Source organism: Charadrius vociferus, unplaced genomic scaffold (assembly GCF_000708025.1).
Source record: "Charadrius vociferus isolate BGI_N301 unplaced genomic scaffold, ASM70802v2 scaffold455, whole genome shotgun sequence".
Classification (NCBI taxonomy): Eukaryota; Metazoa; Chordata; class Aves; order Charadriiformes; family Charadriidae; genus Charadrius; species Charadrius vociferus.
Window position 1 is genome coordinate 4,526,692 of NW_009648550.1, and position 17,199 is coordinate 4,543,890.

At 34.9% G+C, this 17,199-nt stretch overlaps 1 protein-coding gene across 1 annotated transcript in view; it reads right to left on the bottom strand.

Annotated features, from left to right (window-relative positions):
• The window catches only part of USP34 (ubiquitin specific peptidase 34), a 122,010-nt gene that overhangs the window by 45,225 nt on the left and 59,586 nt on the right, over nt 1-17,199 (bottom strand). The window contains 14 exon segments of the mRNA XM_009886078.1: nt 3,227-3,347; nt 3,446-3,501; nt 4,641-4,745; nt 5,997-6,149; nt 7,244-7,368; nt 8,343-8,383; nt 9,709-9,791; nt 11,085-11,285; nt 12,358-12,444; nt 12,766-12,849; nt 12,976-13,098; nt 13,893-14,018; nt 14,669-14,878; nt 16,410-16,510. Of these exon segments, the coding sequence (XP_009884380.1) occupies nt 3,227-3,347; nt 3,446-3,501; nt 4,641-4,745; nt 5,997-6,149; nt 7,244-7,368; nt 8,343-8,383; nt 9,709-9,791; nt 11,085-11,285; nt 12,358-12,444; nt 12,766-12,849; nt 12,976-13,098; nt 13,893-14,018; nt 14,669-14,878; nt 16,410-16,510 (1,616 nt within the window).

Below are 17,199 nucleotides of genomic sequence, written 5' to 3' on the forward strand. Positions count from 1 at the left end.
GTTTTATGAATCAGTAATTAACGCTAAAACATGCACTATGTTCCATATGTACTCTAAGTGTATTTTTGTATTGTTTCTTGTTTGGAATATTAACTGAACTACAAAAGGCACAAAGCACAGCTGTACCAAGTCAGGTTGCCTTGGCTGACAAATACATATTATACACTGTTACTTATCTTTAGCAGCCGAGATTAATAAACTAAAAAACTGAGATGGATCTGTCTAAACTTCAGTACCTTCCTTCTATCTAGTCAATTTAATTCAATAGAATTAAAAGTAAAATATTAAAAGGACAACAAAAAATAAAGATCTGTATAGGTCTGTAAGAACAGGTGGTCATACTCTTCCACAACTACAGCACCTTCAACGAAGCATACAAAAGGCTTTCCTCCACCTTTCAGCTACAAAGTGAACATTACTAATTAGTCATTTTAAGTGGTATAATGAGAGACCACAAAAGAAAAAATTGAGCAGAATTTATAAAGCAATATTTCAACAAATTTCCTTAAAGAACCAGCAATTCATGTGCATACTTTATGTCTAGGGCGATGACATGATCCATAGCCTACACTTTGCTGCTGCTGTACACTGTCTACAATCCTAACAAACTGTATTTAATCATTAAATTATATTAGTAGTGTATCACTTTAGTTGCCTACATAATCAGTCAATAAATCCTCTGCCTCTGCAGAATTTTGATGTGCTTTTTTCCCCAAAGGTATCTTCTTGAATTCTTTTTTTAGGAACAAAATTCTTCCTCCATTTGTAGAGCACAGGCTACGAATCCAGCTATTATACTTTATTCTACAATTTCTAGACTGTAATTAAAAAAAACCTTCTTCCTGAATTTCCCCAATCGGGTATATTCAGTTAAGAAGTCTTTTAAGGTTGAAAGGCCAGACTCTGCCGTAAAAGTTAACTAAATTCTAAATATTTCAAAAAATGGTCTTCTGTGGAGTACACAGCAAAATCACCATAGAAAAGCCTTGTTCCAGTGTGCAGAGAAATTCCTATAGTCTTAATATAAAATCTTATAACCAGGGTCTTATGTTTATAGCTGAATAATATGGAGAGGTCTTCTGGCCAACATAGCTAACCAAAGTTCTCCCAGATTTCTCCACGCTTTGGAGAAAGAAAATGCATAAAATTAAAAATAAATAAATAAATACCTGGTTTCTTGGTAGCTAGTCTGCCACAGGAGTGCTTGCAGGGCAGCAGCCTGATTCCTTTTCATTCCTAACCATGCTTGTCAGGTGTAGATGATTACAGCTCATCAGCAGACCAGCTGCATTTACTAAGTGAAGTTTTAGACTGTGCTTTAGCTGCAGCCTAGTGCTGTGCAGCAGCCTTTTTCAAACCTGTGTTTTAACATATCAGCCACCTTAAAGTGTCCCAGACTAGAAAAGCCTTTAGTTCAGAGATCTGGATCTTTTGCTGATTAACACTTTCAATCTTGCATTTGTGCCGATTGAATTCTGACATGTTGGAGCAGGGAAGACAAAGAACTCTATAGATGGCTTTGCTCAGAGGCTAAATGCAAAAATCTTACTAAAAATATATCTCTCTGCCATCAAAGTGGCCTTGAGATACACCTTTCTAGTGAAAATGTGCTAGTTAGTGTATGTTTAAAATGTATTTTTGTCCATGTAGTGTAGAATAAGGTAGGCGGTGATTATCTATAAAAGATGTCAAAGAAGGTAGATCAAATATCCATTGTTGTCACAAAATGTGACCTTTAAAGTTTGACGATATTTGCCAAACAGTAATTTTATTTAATTAGTAAGAGAAGGAGTCTGTAGGGAAGAAAAGGCACAGTGGATCATCAGAATCCTCTGGGCAAGTCTAAACTATCTTCAGTATTTGCCTGCATATGTTTTCAGCAGTCTTTGCTCAAAGGGAATCATGTGGTTTCACAATCCTGCTCTATTACACTGAATGCAATACAAAACTCTTCACTAATGCTCTTTATAATGTGCAGTTAATAAGTGTTCCTGATTAAAAAATTAAAAAATGTTCAGAATTTTAAAAAATTAACAGTAGATCATGACTTAGTCTCAGAAGATGTACAAAGTGTCTGTCTCTCAGCAAAGCCAAACTCTTTTTGAGAAGTTTGTTGTGGATACTGCTCCGTTCACATTCATCTATTTTTCAAATCAAATTTCTGGCCTCCCTGTGATATGCTACATACATGCAACATATTTTGGATTCTGTATAGTATCACTCCTCTACTTAAGCTTCCATTTTGTCTTCTCATACTTTTCATATATCCAACCCACAGAAATCTGATCTTTGCATACCTCTTCTAATTACTACATCATCCTCCACACTGTGCTCTGTGCATTGAATTCTTGCTCTAATTTAATCTGCAAGCTCACCATACTTAAAATACAGTTATTCCAGGAGAATTACATAGTAGTAGTCTTTTAAAATCCTGTCAGCAATGTAACTTTATGTTAGGTAGTGAACGATGTGGACACTTAAAACTTTTGGACTGTAAAATTACCTTCAGGGACATTTTATGATAAAAGACAAAGTAACAGACCAGATATATGCAATATAATTGGATACAGGGGACTGTTTTCCTGGTGAAACCTCACTAAAGGTCCAGTCATAAGCTCAGTACAGTCTATAGAAAAAACGATCAATTTAAGTCAGCTTATATACCAGGCAAAAACATCAGTGTAAGTTAGCTTTTACACCACGAGGTTTTGCTGGATTTTTTTTTAGACAATGTGGCCCGAAAACACAATTTTTTAGCAGCTTCCCCTGCCTAGCCACTCTCCCATCCTACAAGCAGAGGCAGAAATTATATTCTTGTAATATGCGTCTGCCTCTGTATAGACATAGAGCTTAAAAGTTGCTTTTAGATCACAACTGTCCCAGGATATGGTGAAAAAGCAGCTGCTGTTAATGATTTTTACACCAGTTAATGTTGATCAATATTAAAAACATTTAAAGATAGTAAATGAAAAAGAAAAAAATATTTCTGGGATATTAGAACTCTATCCTGAAATTAAATTTAGTTAGAAAGGGAAGGGACTGTATGTGCTACTTTTTAATAAAGGAATGATACATGTGTTTTTATCCATCTTTCTAAGGCTAGAAATATGATATATATTGGGCCCTGTAATCAAAATAGCAGAAAAAAGGTGAAATGAAGAAAGTACTGAAAGATGAGATGACACTATTTTGATCTCTTCACGGTCTTCCAGTGTCCTTTTCTTACCTGGCCTTCGCGAGAAAATTTAAAGGGTGGTTTGTGCTTAATAACACTTGTTGCAAGACGAAGTAGTCCTGTAAGTCCATCATCTTCTATATTACCATCCTGATGGTCAAGGATTTCTCTGCTATATATGCACATGTATACAAAAGAAATGTTAAAACTGTCCCACTAACAATAAATGCAATGCAACTTACAAGTGAAATAACTGTTAGCAAATCTTACCTCCGAATGCAGTCAGCCAGATGTCTTGCTAGTGCGTCTAAATCAAGCAGCGTGGTCTGATTAAAATAAAGAAAATGGATTATAAATCGAAAATAATTATGTACTTTATGAATTATAATCTATAAGCCTAGTCTCAAAGTATGGTTATGCTTCTGGATGGAATTTTGTTATTGCACACAGAAAAACAGGGACAAGTAAAGCTCATCTTTCAAACTTGCTTACAACAATATTTTAATACATTTTTATAAATGATAAAACTGTTTTTTAAAATCAATGCTGTGCAGTTCAAATGAAGTAACATTTATTCTTTCAATTGCAGATCCCACAAATATACTGTATTTGCCATACCGAAAAAAATGCAATAGTACTATTTTAAAGCGTTTGTTATTTCTCACAAGAACACACAATTTGTTGTCAGAAGGTTGAAAAGTCCCATTAGCATTTCTTGCTTGAGCAACATGCCGAAGAAGTAGGCAGAACTGTAGCCTAGCTAAGAGATTCAATTAATAAAACAGAGATGGAAGAAAACTGAGCAGAGGAATGACTGGGGGTGAACAAAATTTTTGCCTCTACTGGGAACATGCAGAGTCAGGAGAGGACAAGACTCTTCCATTCTTGAGAAACTAGGATTAAGGCTTTGTCTTTCTTCTCTTCCCACACTCCTGCCACAAGACTGAAATAGAGAGATTTATGCAGGGCCACCAGCCAGCACAAGCAGTTGCAGAGTTTGCCCAAAAGGTAGCTTTAACCCTTTAGAGATGTTTCAAAAGTTGTGAAAAAGTCTTCTAACCTCTGCTAAGTGGCTGTTAACCAAAATTTTTTGCTCTTTCAGCCGCAGTCAAATACTTCATTACCCCCTCATTAGACCACACTGAAATATCAACAGTGAATCTCTCCGATAATTACAGTATTCCCAATGTCTGTTACCTTCACCTAAGTTCACCCTCTTTGTGTATTATACCCATTCCCCCTTCTTGACTCTACAGGTTCAGTATCTGAAGCTTTGTTTGGCCAAGAGCTACTGAATATACATTAGAGAGTAAAGAAAGCTAGGAGATGGGAAAGTTCCAAGAGCTGTTCACGGCAGTTCACTATATCTTAAGTAAAAATGTCTCATACTGAAGCAAAAGTGGTCTGAACACCCAAATTTAAAAAAGCAAACCCACGACACATACGAATGCAAAGCAAAACCTACCTGACTCGCATCTTTGACGTGTATGTTATCAATCAGTTTGCACAGCAGCCAAAAATATTCCTTACAACCTGGTCGCAGCACCGTTTCTTCTTCATAATCCTCTATCTGTGAAAAGAAATTGCTTTTGTTCTCATGTACCTCAGACAAAATAACTGTGTATTAAAAAAATGTAGTAAGCCCAGTAACTGTTCTACAAGCCCCTATTTAAGATAAGCCAAGTATAGGAACAATGTATTTTACAATGGTTAACAGTGCATGTTTGATTTTTCTTCTGAAATATTTATTAATTTTCTCGGAAGATTAACATGATGATCTGCCAGACACTTAAAAAAATATTCAAAATAGTATTGACTCCATCCTAACCACCGCAAATTGCAAAATTTTCAATATTAGACTGGACAAAACATGAGAAACTTTGGCTGAATTCAACATTAGTTAGTACAACTCTAATTTTAAACTCTTCTGAAAATGAGTCAAATAATGCAAAATTTTCTGTAGATTGTTTTAACTTTTTAAAAAAATATCAACAGAGTTTAAAACAAAAGCAGACTTAAACTGAATGAACCACACTAACCTGAAATCAAATGCCCCACAGGGTCACAAGAATAACTGCTGGACAGACCCAAAATTGAGATTTACACTTCACTGCCGTACAAGTCCATAAAAGTCCTCTCCTTCAGATCTAGCTACATCAGCTGAAGGCAGCACAGCCTCCCCTGATATGCACTGCTAGGTCTACAATCCCTAATTGACTTCAGGCTAAATCATCCAGGTTAGTTCAAACCATCTCCATTAACCTCCATACATTAACAGTGAGAACTCCTCCTGAAGTAGCTTTGGCAGCATCCAAAGAATCTCTTCTACTTAGCAGAGCTGTGAGCGCGATAATGCTCTGTGGTGGTTTGGGCATAGTCCAACAGAAAAACAGCAGCAATTGACTGGGGAACAGCAACATTCAGCCACAACAACAGAGGGCACCTATGTACATGTAAAACAACGTACTGATTTATTTATGGACTTACCTACATTTAAAAGGGAAATTGAAGCATATATTGAAAACACAACTGTTATTCCCAAACAGCGTGTTATGTGAACACTAAAATTCCAGAAGAGCACTTCCTAAATGCTGTTTCTGCATTTCTCTAAGCACAGGCAAGCTCTGAATTATTGTAGTGTCACAGCTTTAACTACTTTTGTGAAGTTTCTAGAAGCATCTGAAGTCTTTATATCTCAGTGTACCAAAACCAGTATGTCAGACATAATGATAACACATGCTACCATTTTTTTGGTTTTATATTAACAAAAGTAAGTTTAAATAGATCTTTGATAAAGTCTTGTAATTTCTTAAATTCTTACCCGGATCGGTTTCAGAGCTTGAGCATCAGGGAGAAATTTTAATAAAGTTGATGCAGCCAGCAGCAGAAAGGATCGATTAATTGAGTCTCCCCCATCCAGACCAGAGAGAGATAACTTGTATAAACCATTGCAAGACTCATGGCGAACAGCAGTCTTTAAGAAAAATAAAAGAATTAAATGATTACACACATTATTTAGAAGATTTTTTTTCTTTTATTGGCTTTTCTTTCATATGTGCATAATTAAGTTCCTCTTATAATACCTATCAGGTTATCAAGGTAGAATGTCTTACTAAAAACACATATTAGAAATAATGGACATATAAATTACTTGCAGAAAAAATGCAAAAGAGACCATTTTAACAAAGAAAGCTGGTTTGTCTGTGCCTCTTGTCTCTTGAGTCGTATATTTTCTACAGTAAAGACTACAAGCAGTAAAATAGAAATATCACTAAATAGAAAATATCACATCCACGCAAATTAGGGAAATCTGTGTGATGCTGGAACTTACACTCACTCATTCCTAACTGTATTGTTAATTTGTTTAATTTCACTAGAAGAATTATTTTCTTCTTTGTTTTATTCTTAAGAAAAATATCCATAGACTATCTCTAATCCAGCTTTGAAAGTTTGCACTCTTTCTTTTCCAGCATTTTTAAATGGCGTCAGCAGGTAAGCTTTTTCTGTGCTTGAGTAATAAAACCAATACAGACATCATGTCTGTATTGCACCTTTCAGCAATCACTAGTAAATGAAAAAAAAAAAATTTCTATTACCTTCATGCAATTTTCAAGTTTTTCTTACATCAGAAAAAAATCACTTAAAGCTAGGAAAGATTTGGTCATGACAAACATTTTTATATCAACTCTCGTTCACCTCATTTTGTGATAAAAAGTGCAGCTAAAGAAAAAACATAATGGGGGAAGTATAGTTAGACTAATCCATGTTAGAGGGCATCACCCAGGAATGTCAACAAATATAATGGAAAAATTACCTTCAAAGAGAAGCCAAGAACAAAAACAAGAGTTTAGGAACTGGTTTGAAATCCACCACAAATGTGCCATCTTACACAGTATTTCAACTACAACTGATTACTTCTAAAACAGGATTGCAAGTAACCGAGTCAGACCCTGCCTAGTTTTAGCAGGAAACAACATGTTTTGCGTTTATTAGTAGCTTGAAACCAAAGTTAGTCTTATTCCATATTATGCACTAATTAGTGATGCAACAACCTCTCCTTTAACGTACCTCTGGAATAAGAAGGGTAAGCTTCTTTAGCCAGTCTTGCAAATGATCACTGTCCGCCAGACTGGATTTCACCAAGGAACAGCAGTGAGCCCAACTCACCAAGAGCCACATTGAATAATGAGTGACTGAAAGACAATGAGATAAGAGTAAATGACACTGTAACTAACAGAAGAGGCTTTTCAGGTGGAAAAGTTGTGTACTTCTAGCACATAGGACATTTATTTCAGTCATACTAACGTACAAGACTAAATCCTTACTGGCACATAAGATACAATCTAAACTGAGAATTTTACCAATACGCTTACCAAATACTGATCATTGGACTAATGACAATAATTAAATTAATTACTCTAACTACTGCCAGTCTGAGGTACAATCCTTTCCTGCATCTCTACTTCTTAAGCAGTGAGCTGGTACTTTGCCAACAGGTTGCATCATGTCTTAACATGAACATTTCCCTGGACTCACTAGTATCTCTGTTTCTTTCTTCTTAACAGCTAAAAGGAAGACTATAGTAGGTGATACACGGCATTTACTGAAAATTTGAGTTCATAGACATTAATATCCCCAGGGGAGAACAAAGTAGACAAACTGAAGACAACGTATAAACCTAGGAGGACGTACCTATATTTATGCATGCCTGTGCTGTACTTTTTTACTTTGATACAGACTGAATCTGACAGCGGTCATTTAGACCTTTTATAAGAAACCTTCACAAGAGGGGTAGATGGGGGAGCTCCAAGGAATTCTGGGCCCAGAATGACTTCTGTAAACCAGAATAAAAGTGACTATTGGCAACTCTATTACGGTGTTATATATGCAGCTCACTGGAAGATAAGAATACGGCTGGTTTTCCTACCAAAAACAGCTCTTCTGGAGATGAAGGCATAGCTACAGTAAAACTTCACTTCATATAAAACAACTTCCAAAGAAGGAAAGCCTCTCTGTGTATTCCCACCTAGAGTGCAACAGCCCTAACACTACCAAGGAACACAATTTTATAGCATTCTAATGGTGGAATAAAACAAACATGTAAGTTATCTTCAGTATGTTTTCATTGCTACTAGTTCATAATGTATAGCTATTTCGCAGCACTAACCTTCATGTCTTGATCTGTGATCAGACTGAGCTTTCAACACCCTGAACAGGAAGAAGATAAAGCCATTTGAACTTTATCACAGAACGTAACAGATTATCACTTAGAAATACAAGTGAACACAAGTAACAACACAGTTACTCTTAAGTACCCACTAAGAAAACTAGAATTTTAATCTTACAAGGATTTATTTCTTGCAGTATTCAAAATTGGCAACAAAAATAAAATTATTAAAATCTTCAAGCTTTACTGACTACAAGATAAAAAGTCAAGAAAAAATACCCACAACCCATTTATTTTATCCAAGAGATGTAAAACAGAACTAAGAACTGACCCATATAGAAGAAAGCTAGCATTATTCATGGAGAATTGCCCTTTGAACAAGCATTTGCAAACTTTAGACAAATTTTAAATATTTGTATTTATTTACTTACATTTTTATAAATTGCAATAAAAGGTTATGAAACCAAGACCATACTCTATATATTTAAAATTATTCCTGAAACTCAACTAGAGGTTAAAGTTAGGCACACCTGCAGACTTGACTGGAAATGCTCTGAATGTCCTTAATCTTTTAAAAACATGGTAAAATGCACTATTCATTACTTGGACTCAAGTAATTCTACAACATCAAATGTAGCAAAAAACCTGTCTTCCCCACCATCAGTCTGACTCTGTCATGACACGGTTTTACACAGAATTGCTTTTCTCAGGACAAAAGGCGAAAAGGACCAAAATTTCTAATAGCCTGGTTCTGAAGGCAAAATTTTGCCTTCAGTACGTGCACACTGACTAAAACAGTAAAGGGTAATTTCAGCAGTACTAAACTAATGCTATTAAGATGGAAAAAATAAGTCAAAACCAGCAGATGAATAAGCAGCTTAAAAGTGAATTTCTTTTAATTTCTCCTTTATATTGCCTTGAAATCGAGAATGCCAATGGCTACAGAGGGGACAACGAAATAGTTTTGGCATGAAAATTTATGAGAGCATACCATACGTATTTTCTTCCTCGTGTCTTATAGCCAGAAGAACAAATGGTTAAACAACAAGGGATTCTATGATGCTTAATTACTTTACACTTAAAAAAACCAACCCAAAACATTTCTGACAATTTGTTTAGTTCACTGATTTTTCTATGACTGGCGACCATTGAGAGTTCTCGCCACTCTCTGTCACTCCTCCTATAAGGGTAGGATAGCTACTAGAAGAGGTGACTAAGAAAAGCAAGTCTAACACCCATATCAGAAATTTAAGTCTATAGACATTAACAGGGACTACAACTGAAAGAGCTATTTATTTTATTTAAAGCAGAGATGAAAACGCGCACACTTGATTAGCTTTACTACAAAAATAAAAAGATATTGTACCTAGGTGCCAAGTTGTCATATGTATAAGCAACTGACATAAGTCGCTGAATCAAACTGGTTCCCTGGACAAGTACAAGAAACACCTTTAAAAATTGAAGTCAAAAGAAAAAAAAACCAGTTAATATAACAACAAGCTTTTTGATCTATTTTTAAATTATACATACTGTGTGAATCTAAAACAAACCTACCTGTGTAGAGGGAAGAAAAGCAAAAGACAAATCATTGCATCTCCACAGTTAAAAAACTTACTGTTTTTTATTAAAGCAGATCTAAAATCCTGTGTTTCATTGACTAAGTCTAGATGCAAAAATTTCATTTTATTTCTCTAAGAAGAACAATTTAACTGAATAGAAAAATCAACCATTTACTCAATCATTTTAGTAAAAACACACTATTATTTTGTAAAGCCTGGATTTTAAAAATCTTAGGCTTGAGGAGACAGGGTTGAGAATGAGGTTGGATATGTAAATTTCGCCCATCTTTGTGATCAACACGTTTCATTGACTATACGTTCACTTAAATTATTCATCTTTAGAGAACCTGATAGGCTAAACAGAATTTTCAAATTAAACTCTGAAGAAAGCATTTTTAAAATATTTAATAGCAAATCCACTGCAATCAAAAATACTCACCAACAACAATTAAAAATTTAAAACTAGTTATAGAGACTGGTAGCAGTATTTACACAGCCAGCGTTGAAAAATTTAATACATTTGATATTTTCCCTCTATCATAGTAGGTCTGGCAATTTAAAGATCTGGTTTGTCAAAAATACTGAATACTTAAAGAATAGTTAAGGTCTTTCCACATATAACAACGAGAAACAGGAAGTTTGGCTCCAGTTCACAGTTCAGATCTATACTTTCTGGCAATCACAGCTGGTCCCGTGCCCAAGAGTAATCAATTTACAATGAACACATCTCTGATGCCAAAATACTACATTTCCTTCGTCTACATTAGGAAATTTGCATGCAGGAATCTGGTAGGAAGGTTTACAGGTTTAGGTAAGTTTACCATACGCTCACTCAGATATCCTTAGTAGATCTATTTTAGTATTTACTAAAGCAATCTATAATGGATTTAGTGAGAATTTGGACAGCCCATATAACTAGTTACCATGAAAAACAAGAGCAATGAATTTGGAAAGCAAAATCTAAGGAATAGGGATAATCACCGAACCCCCTTTTGATTCCAGCTTTTAAAACTGCCAGGTTTAAAGCAAATAGAATAGTTTTTAGAGGAGAAAAACATGTAGGATATAGATCAATATTAGTAACTTTTGCACTACATTATCTTATTACCAAAATAAAGGCTTCACACAACAAAGGAGTCATTTTTCTAATGTTCACACAATGGACACACTGTTTATCTTTTACCTCTGTTAAACGAGGTATATGAAGGCCCTTCGCATGGTCGCTTGCAGTCTTCCTTGATTTGCCTGGCCATGTTCTTTTTCTGTGACTCTCCGCTACACCAGACCAGGCAAAGACATCGTGGTAAGCTAAATCCAGATCTGAAGGATCAACTGCAAACTGGCATATCAGCTTCAGCAAGCAAGCAAGACAGTCTAGCTGCCACTGTGAATAATAAGAAAATGTTTTTTTTTTTTTTCCAGGGATTTATTTTACAAATAATTCTATGCCTACTACGGAATTTGAAATGAAAAGGTTAAGTAAGGTATAAAGGACAAACAGGTGGAACTAACTGGTAAAACATCACCAGAATAGCCACTAAAGAGGAAAGGTGTTAAAAAAAGTTACTTCTTACAATGAAAACATTTTCATGATCTAGTCCTATTAACAGGTGCATTCAAGACATTCTGTTATTCAGTGCATGAAATCACAGAGGAAATGCTATAGCAGTTCAGCTCAAACAGTTAAGAGCCTTTCCTGCAATGTATTCAACTATAGCACAGGGTATAAAGTATGGTATACAGAAGTGCTTTCAAGTTGAATATATTTAACCATGCAGAGACAATAGATACTACTTTAAAAATACCATTTTGTATTGTAACATCTCTTGTTAGATGAAAAGCACTGATCCATTTAGTAACTCGAGATCAATTTTCATGGCTCTCAGCTGTGTGGCTATGGCCAAACATAGCACCTGCTCAGTTCGACCAGCAGAAGGTGCATTATGGGAGTAAAAATAATAAAAATGGAGCACCGTGTCACAGCAACACATGAAATAGGTCAGTTATCCAGCACCTGTACATACATAAGTCAGGACTCTGTACTCAGGCACTTAGTTGCAGAATCTGTTATTATTTTCATGGTGTTGTACATACTTTCTGGACAGACCAATAAAAGCAATCATACAAACTTTTGTTTATATACTGAATAGAGAAAAGGACAACTTGTTTCTAATATTGAAATAATTTTACAACAAATACATCAAAATCAGTTAAAAGCTATGAAACTCTTTTAAAAAGTGTACCTGCCTTCTTTTTAAGAAGAAAACAAATTCTTCCAGGAATATAAGATATCCAAGAAAAAGATGCTATTGCACAGACTCATTGGTGGTTTCAATTATAGAATTAATTTATTTCACTTACAACAGAAAAGTAACTATAACAAAGGCTGAAAGTAATGACGTCTTTACAAATGACAGCTATGTTATTCTGGAGAAAAAGGGTGAATTAACACCTACCACAGTCCACGATTCCTGTTCTTTAGGCTCTAAGATTCCAGAATTGAAAATTTCTAGTAACTGTTGGAGCCCTCCAGCAGCAACAAACTGTAAGTATATTATGGAACCAATGTGAGAAAAAGCAAATACGGACATATCACTAAGTTCAATTAGATGACAATTTAAGCTTTATAAATGAATAAAAATAAATCTGATAAACTATTCTGCTGGATGTTTTATGAAAACCAAAATAAATAGTTGTACACAACTATGACAAATTTACAGGCCTGATAACACAGAAAACTTTAAAATGTTATACCTAAATTTGAGACCAAAAATTTTTGGATAACATTTTAAATGGGTTTTCATTTTATATCTTTTTTGAAAAACTATATTAGGTATCGCAGAATACTGTAGGACAAGTCAAACCTTGCAGCTCCATGTGTTTTTACTATTTTCTATTTGATCTTCACTGGAATCATCTGAGTCTGGGTAAAGATCGCTATAACTTCCCTAAAGATAAACAAGAACAATTCATTGTAAAAACAGTTAAAGAATTAAAATACTATAAAATAACTCATCAATATATACTTCGGTTCAGAGAGAAAAACATATATTCTGTGCGAGGAACTCTATTACCGTAGATTCGCGTCTAATTCTCCTATTGGGCTTTCCCAAAGCTTCAATAATTTCCAGGGCGTACAATAGTTTATGGGCACTTTTTATTCGCAGAAGATCCTTCCAGCTAAAGCCGTCATTACCCTTAAGAGATAAAAAAAGACAGAAAGCAATTAACACAATTATATCTAATGCTGATCTACCTAAAAGATGCAAGGAGAGGATTTTTAAAGTGACATGGACAAATTATTTGGTTTTATATTTCATCTATTATTTGAAATTAGAAATTTTCAAGCATATTTCTACACATGATTAATAACAATTTGAATGATGCGAATTCAGCAATGAAATTTGAGTAAGTCTCCAACATTATTATAAGCTAATGTACACATAATTTTAAAGCAGACGAAGCCAAATGTTATGCTCTAAATTATAACTTCCACCAAAATTTTGATGCATGTGTCCATAAAGAACCGTCATATCTAAAAACTGTTAATATGTAATTTCAACAACTTTAAAAGAAGCAAAATTTCCATCTATAGGGCAAAAACCGACTAGGTAAGTACCTATTGTTTTGAAATTATAGGAGAGAGTAAAAAAGGACAAAAGTATCACAACAGTCATAATGTTAGAGCAGGGCTGCAAATGCAGAATCTGCTGTTTCAATTCAAACCAAAAGACTGTGACAATTAGTATTGTCTATTCTTTTCATTTATTAAATAATTTTTAAAAATAAATCATAAAAATAAACTTCAAGGAACTAAACTGACATCTCTGTTTAGTTTAATTTTGTAAGAATTATGAGGTTTGTTTATTAGGTTTACTTGTGTCTCAGCATACTTAACATACTTACTATTTAAGATTCCTCTGGGTAAATTTCAACTAAAACATCCATGTATAATAAAGATAAACATGTAAAACAAGCATTCTTTGTTTACCTGCTCATCTGAAATATTCTGGAATGCCTGCAACATATTAGGGCACGTTGGCAGAAGCATTAACAGTTCCCAGACACGTCTGGATAAGTTTTCTGCATGGAGATGGAGTTCTTCACACCTTGCACTCTGAGAAACCATAGAGCAACCTTTCTTATTATGAACTTCATTGTGAAAATAAGATTTCAAAGTCCAAAAATGTATTTATTCTTAATTAAGAAGCTATCTCTTTCCTATCTAATGTAAATCCACAAATAGAACACGATAGTTGAAGTCTCACTGAACCTGCAAGAAACTAAGTTCCATTATCTTTACAGCATCATCACATATTTTGAAATATTTGAGTGTAAATAAAACTTAAAAATTAACTACTGGTTTGCATATACTAGTGATTATTTAATTTCCCACAAGCTAATGATGGTATGCGTATAAGACATAAAACCTGAGGTTTTGCAATAAAACCTTTACAGACCTTTCTTCAAGCCAATTCCCACTATTAGTCACTGCATCTATTTAAATAATCAGTATTCTTTCCTAAGAATTACTCTTTTTTTATAGCTTCTACAATATTTAGAACATTTAAAACATATCAGAACAATGTTGTTACGAAAATCAGAAAAATCATGATAATGATTATACCATACGTGAAACGTGAATATACAGCCAATAAACGTATCTGCCAACTGGACAGAGCACACAAGAAGTAGGCTAGATAGGAAGAAAAACCCAAGTAAATGAAACTTAAATGTAATTATTCCAATAAAATTACTCTAAATTACCTCACTATCTTCCATAGCCACTTCTCCAGAAGGAGGCTTAAAAGAGGCGAGCATCTCTAACAAATCAAAAAGCGTGGTAAGATGAGGTTCTTGAAGGAGTAAAAGCATTGGAATGTTGTCCTTCTGAGGAGGAGGTAGGCAAGACGCTGGAAGTTGAACACCTTCACCTTTACGTTCTCTCCTTGGTGCGCCCAGGGATACAAACACCATCTAGAAATGGAGAAAAAAGATGTAGAAGAGAGACGATTTTAAAAATTCATATGCTAAAACCATGGAACGTTTTCAACAGGATCAGAATTAAGAACTCACAGATACATCAATATCTTTGTAAAATCTTTACTGAGCAGCACTTTGAGCAACTGCCATAATTAAAGCTTGGTTTGGCTTTCACTTAAGGCAGCCATGGTGTAGTTGCATACACTGTTTGCTGTTGTTACAGTAGATGGTCCTGTTTCCTTGTCTGTCATCCCTTATTTTGCCATTCCGTCTGGGGAGACTCTAGTACTGGTCTGACTTCTCAGTACATTAATGAAATGGCCCAAAAACTAATCCAGAGGAAAAATGAGATAAATTGGCTCAAAGGACCAGAATAATGCTAGTGAGGGCGAGGCAACACAAATAGCAGTGCTGTTGGAAAAGCAGACATTTGTTATACTGGCATAACCACATTGTGGAAGGCCGTTCTCAGATGAACTGTTCCTGCTGACTGGTTATCGCCTCCATATATTGATCACACCCAGCCATTCAAACTGAATGTTACACTCCTTCGAGTTCTGCAAACATAAGAATTCATCTGACTGCACCACAGTTCAACTCTGTAAAGTGATCTGTGTTAACAAGAAAAAATTATTTTAAAATCTGGGTTTGCTTTTGAATTCATCCAATTCATTTAGCAAAAGGAACTAACGAAGACATAGTCCAACAGATCATCTGATTTTGAACTGCAAGAGCCAAGACAGACCAACTGCTACAACTGTTAAGAGCCAGCAATGGCACACATAAGCATATCAGTCAGCGATAATCCTTCTAAAAGTATGTTAGCAGACCCCTGAAGGTGTGTGGTGGAAGTTTCGTCTTCCTTTAGATTTAGATATGTTTAGATTTAGATATGTTCTTTAGAAAGAACGTATGTGATAATCTGCTGGTAAGTTTTGTTACAGACCCACCTCCCTAAAACAGCCATGATGTCATTCACCCTTATAAAAATCAAGTTAGGCTTTTCCATACTGTAGACTTCAGCAAACTTATGAGTAGATCACTCTAACAGGAACTCTGAATCAAAATAAAAAAAAATTACGAATAAGCATTAAAAAATGCTTCAGATTTAACCCATGAAAGGAGAGAACTAGTCACTGCTACTATGGAAATAATGAGAGTTCAACAATTCAGACAAAATGTGGATACTTGATGTTGTTTGCATTGGTCTCTAGTGTTCCTTGATGAATGAAAAAAATTGAAATTTTTCTTTCACACCTTGAGTTTTCACATCTGCCAACATAACCAGAATTAAGGTTTTTAAAATTAATTCTTTTTAAGATTGACAACAGCAGCAAGGACTGACAGTATTAGTCTGAGCTCACAGGAGACGCGTTGGATAGTGTGAAACTTGTTTCAGCAAACTGCAGGATGCTCCCAAAGAAAAACATACCTTCCACCACCACTACATATATCAGCTGCACAAGACAAAAGCAACATATCAAGCAATCTTTTTCAGTGACTGTTATCTATATGCTGGTAATACCTGCATATCCTTAAAACCCAATTCATGAAGCGTCTTTTCATCATAATCAGTTGTCAGTTCATGCCCAGATGAAATCATTCTCACAGGTCCCATGAGGCCACCTAGGATAAAAACATTATTTCAATAAATTTCTGCAATCATAGCTTCATTTTCTAATGAAAATGCTAAGACTTATTTTTAATAGCGCACCCTTCAGCAGCAATTAACATCAAGCAAAAATTTAATGCAATTTCCTTATAAAAAGTGGTTATTACAATAAACTAGATATCCAGCATGTATTTAGGAAAACCCTTTTCAGTAACAGTTCACCCAATCTTGTAGCAAAAAGTGTTCGTGATCCAAATTAAAACATGCCTTCCATATTTTGTTGTAAATTATGCTATTCCAGAGAAGGATAATGGAAAACTACTCTGATCATCAACAAAATCCCTTTGTATCACACACCTGTGAAAAAGTCAGCAAAGGTGAAGAAGCAATATTTATCTTACTTAAACGTAAGTCAGAACCGAAGATGTCATATACTTCAGAAAGGGAAAACCAAGAACACCCTTCAAAGAGTTCTCAACATTGAACAAGAAATCTGAACTAAAAGATTAAGAATTTAATTTCATTTGGCGCAGACAATCAGGCAGTAACTAAGAATTACAATGCACAATGACTTTCTGCCTCAGAGTACTCATACAGTTCTAACCACCAATTCTGGTGCACAGTCATGGATTGAAGTTTGCTATGCTTTTCAGCCATTGTTCTTACAGGTACGCCTTTTCCAACGTGAAAAGCCCTGGTCCTC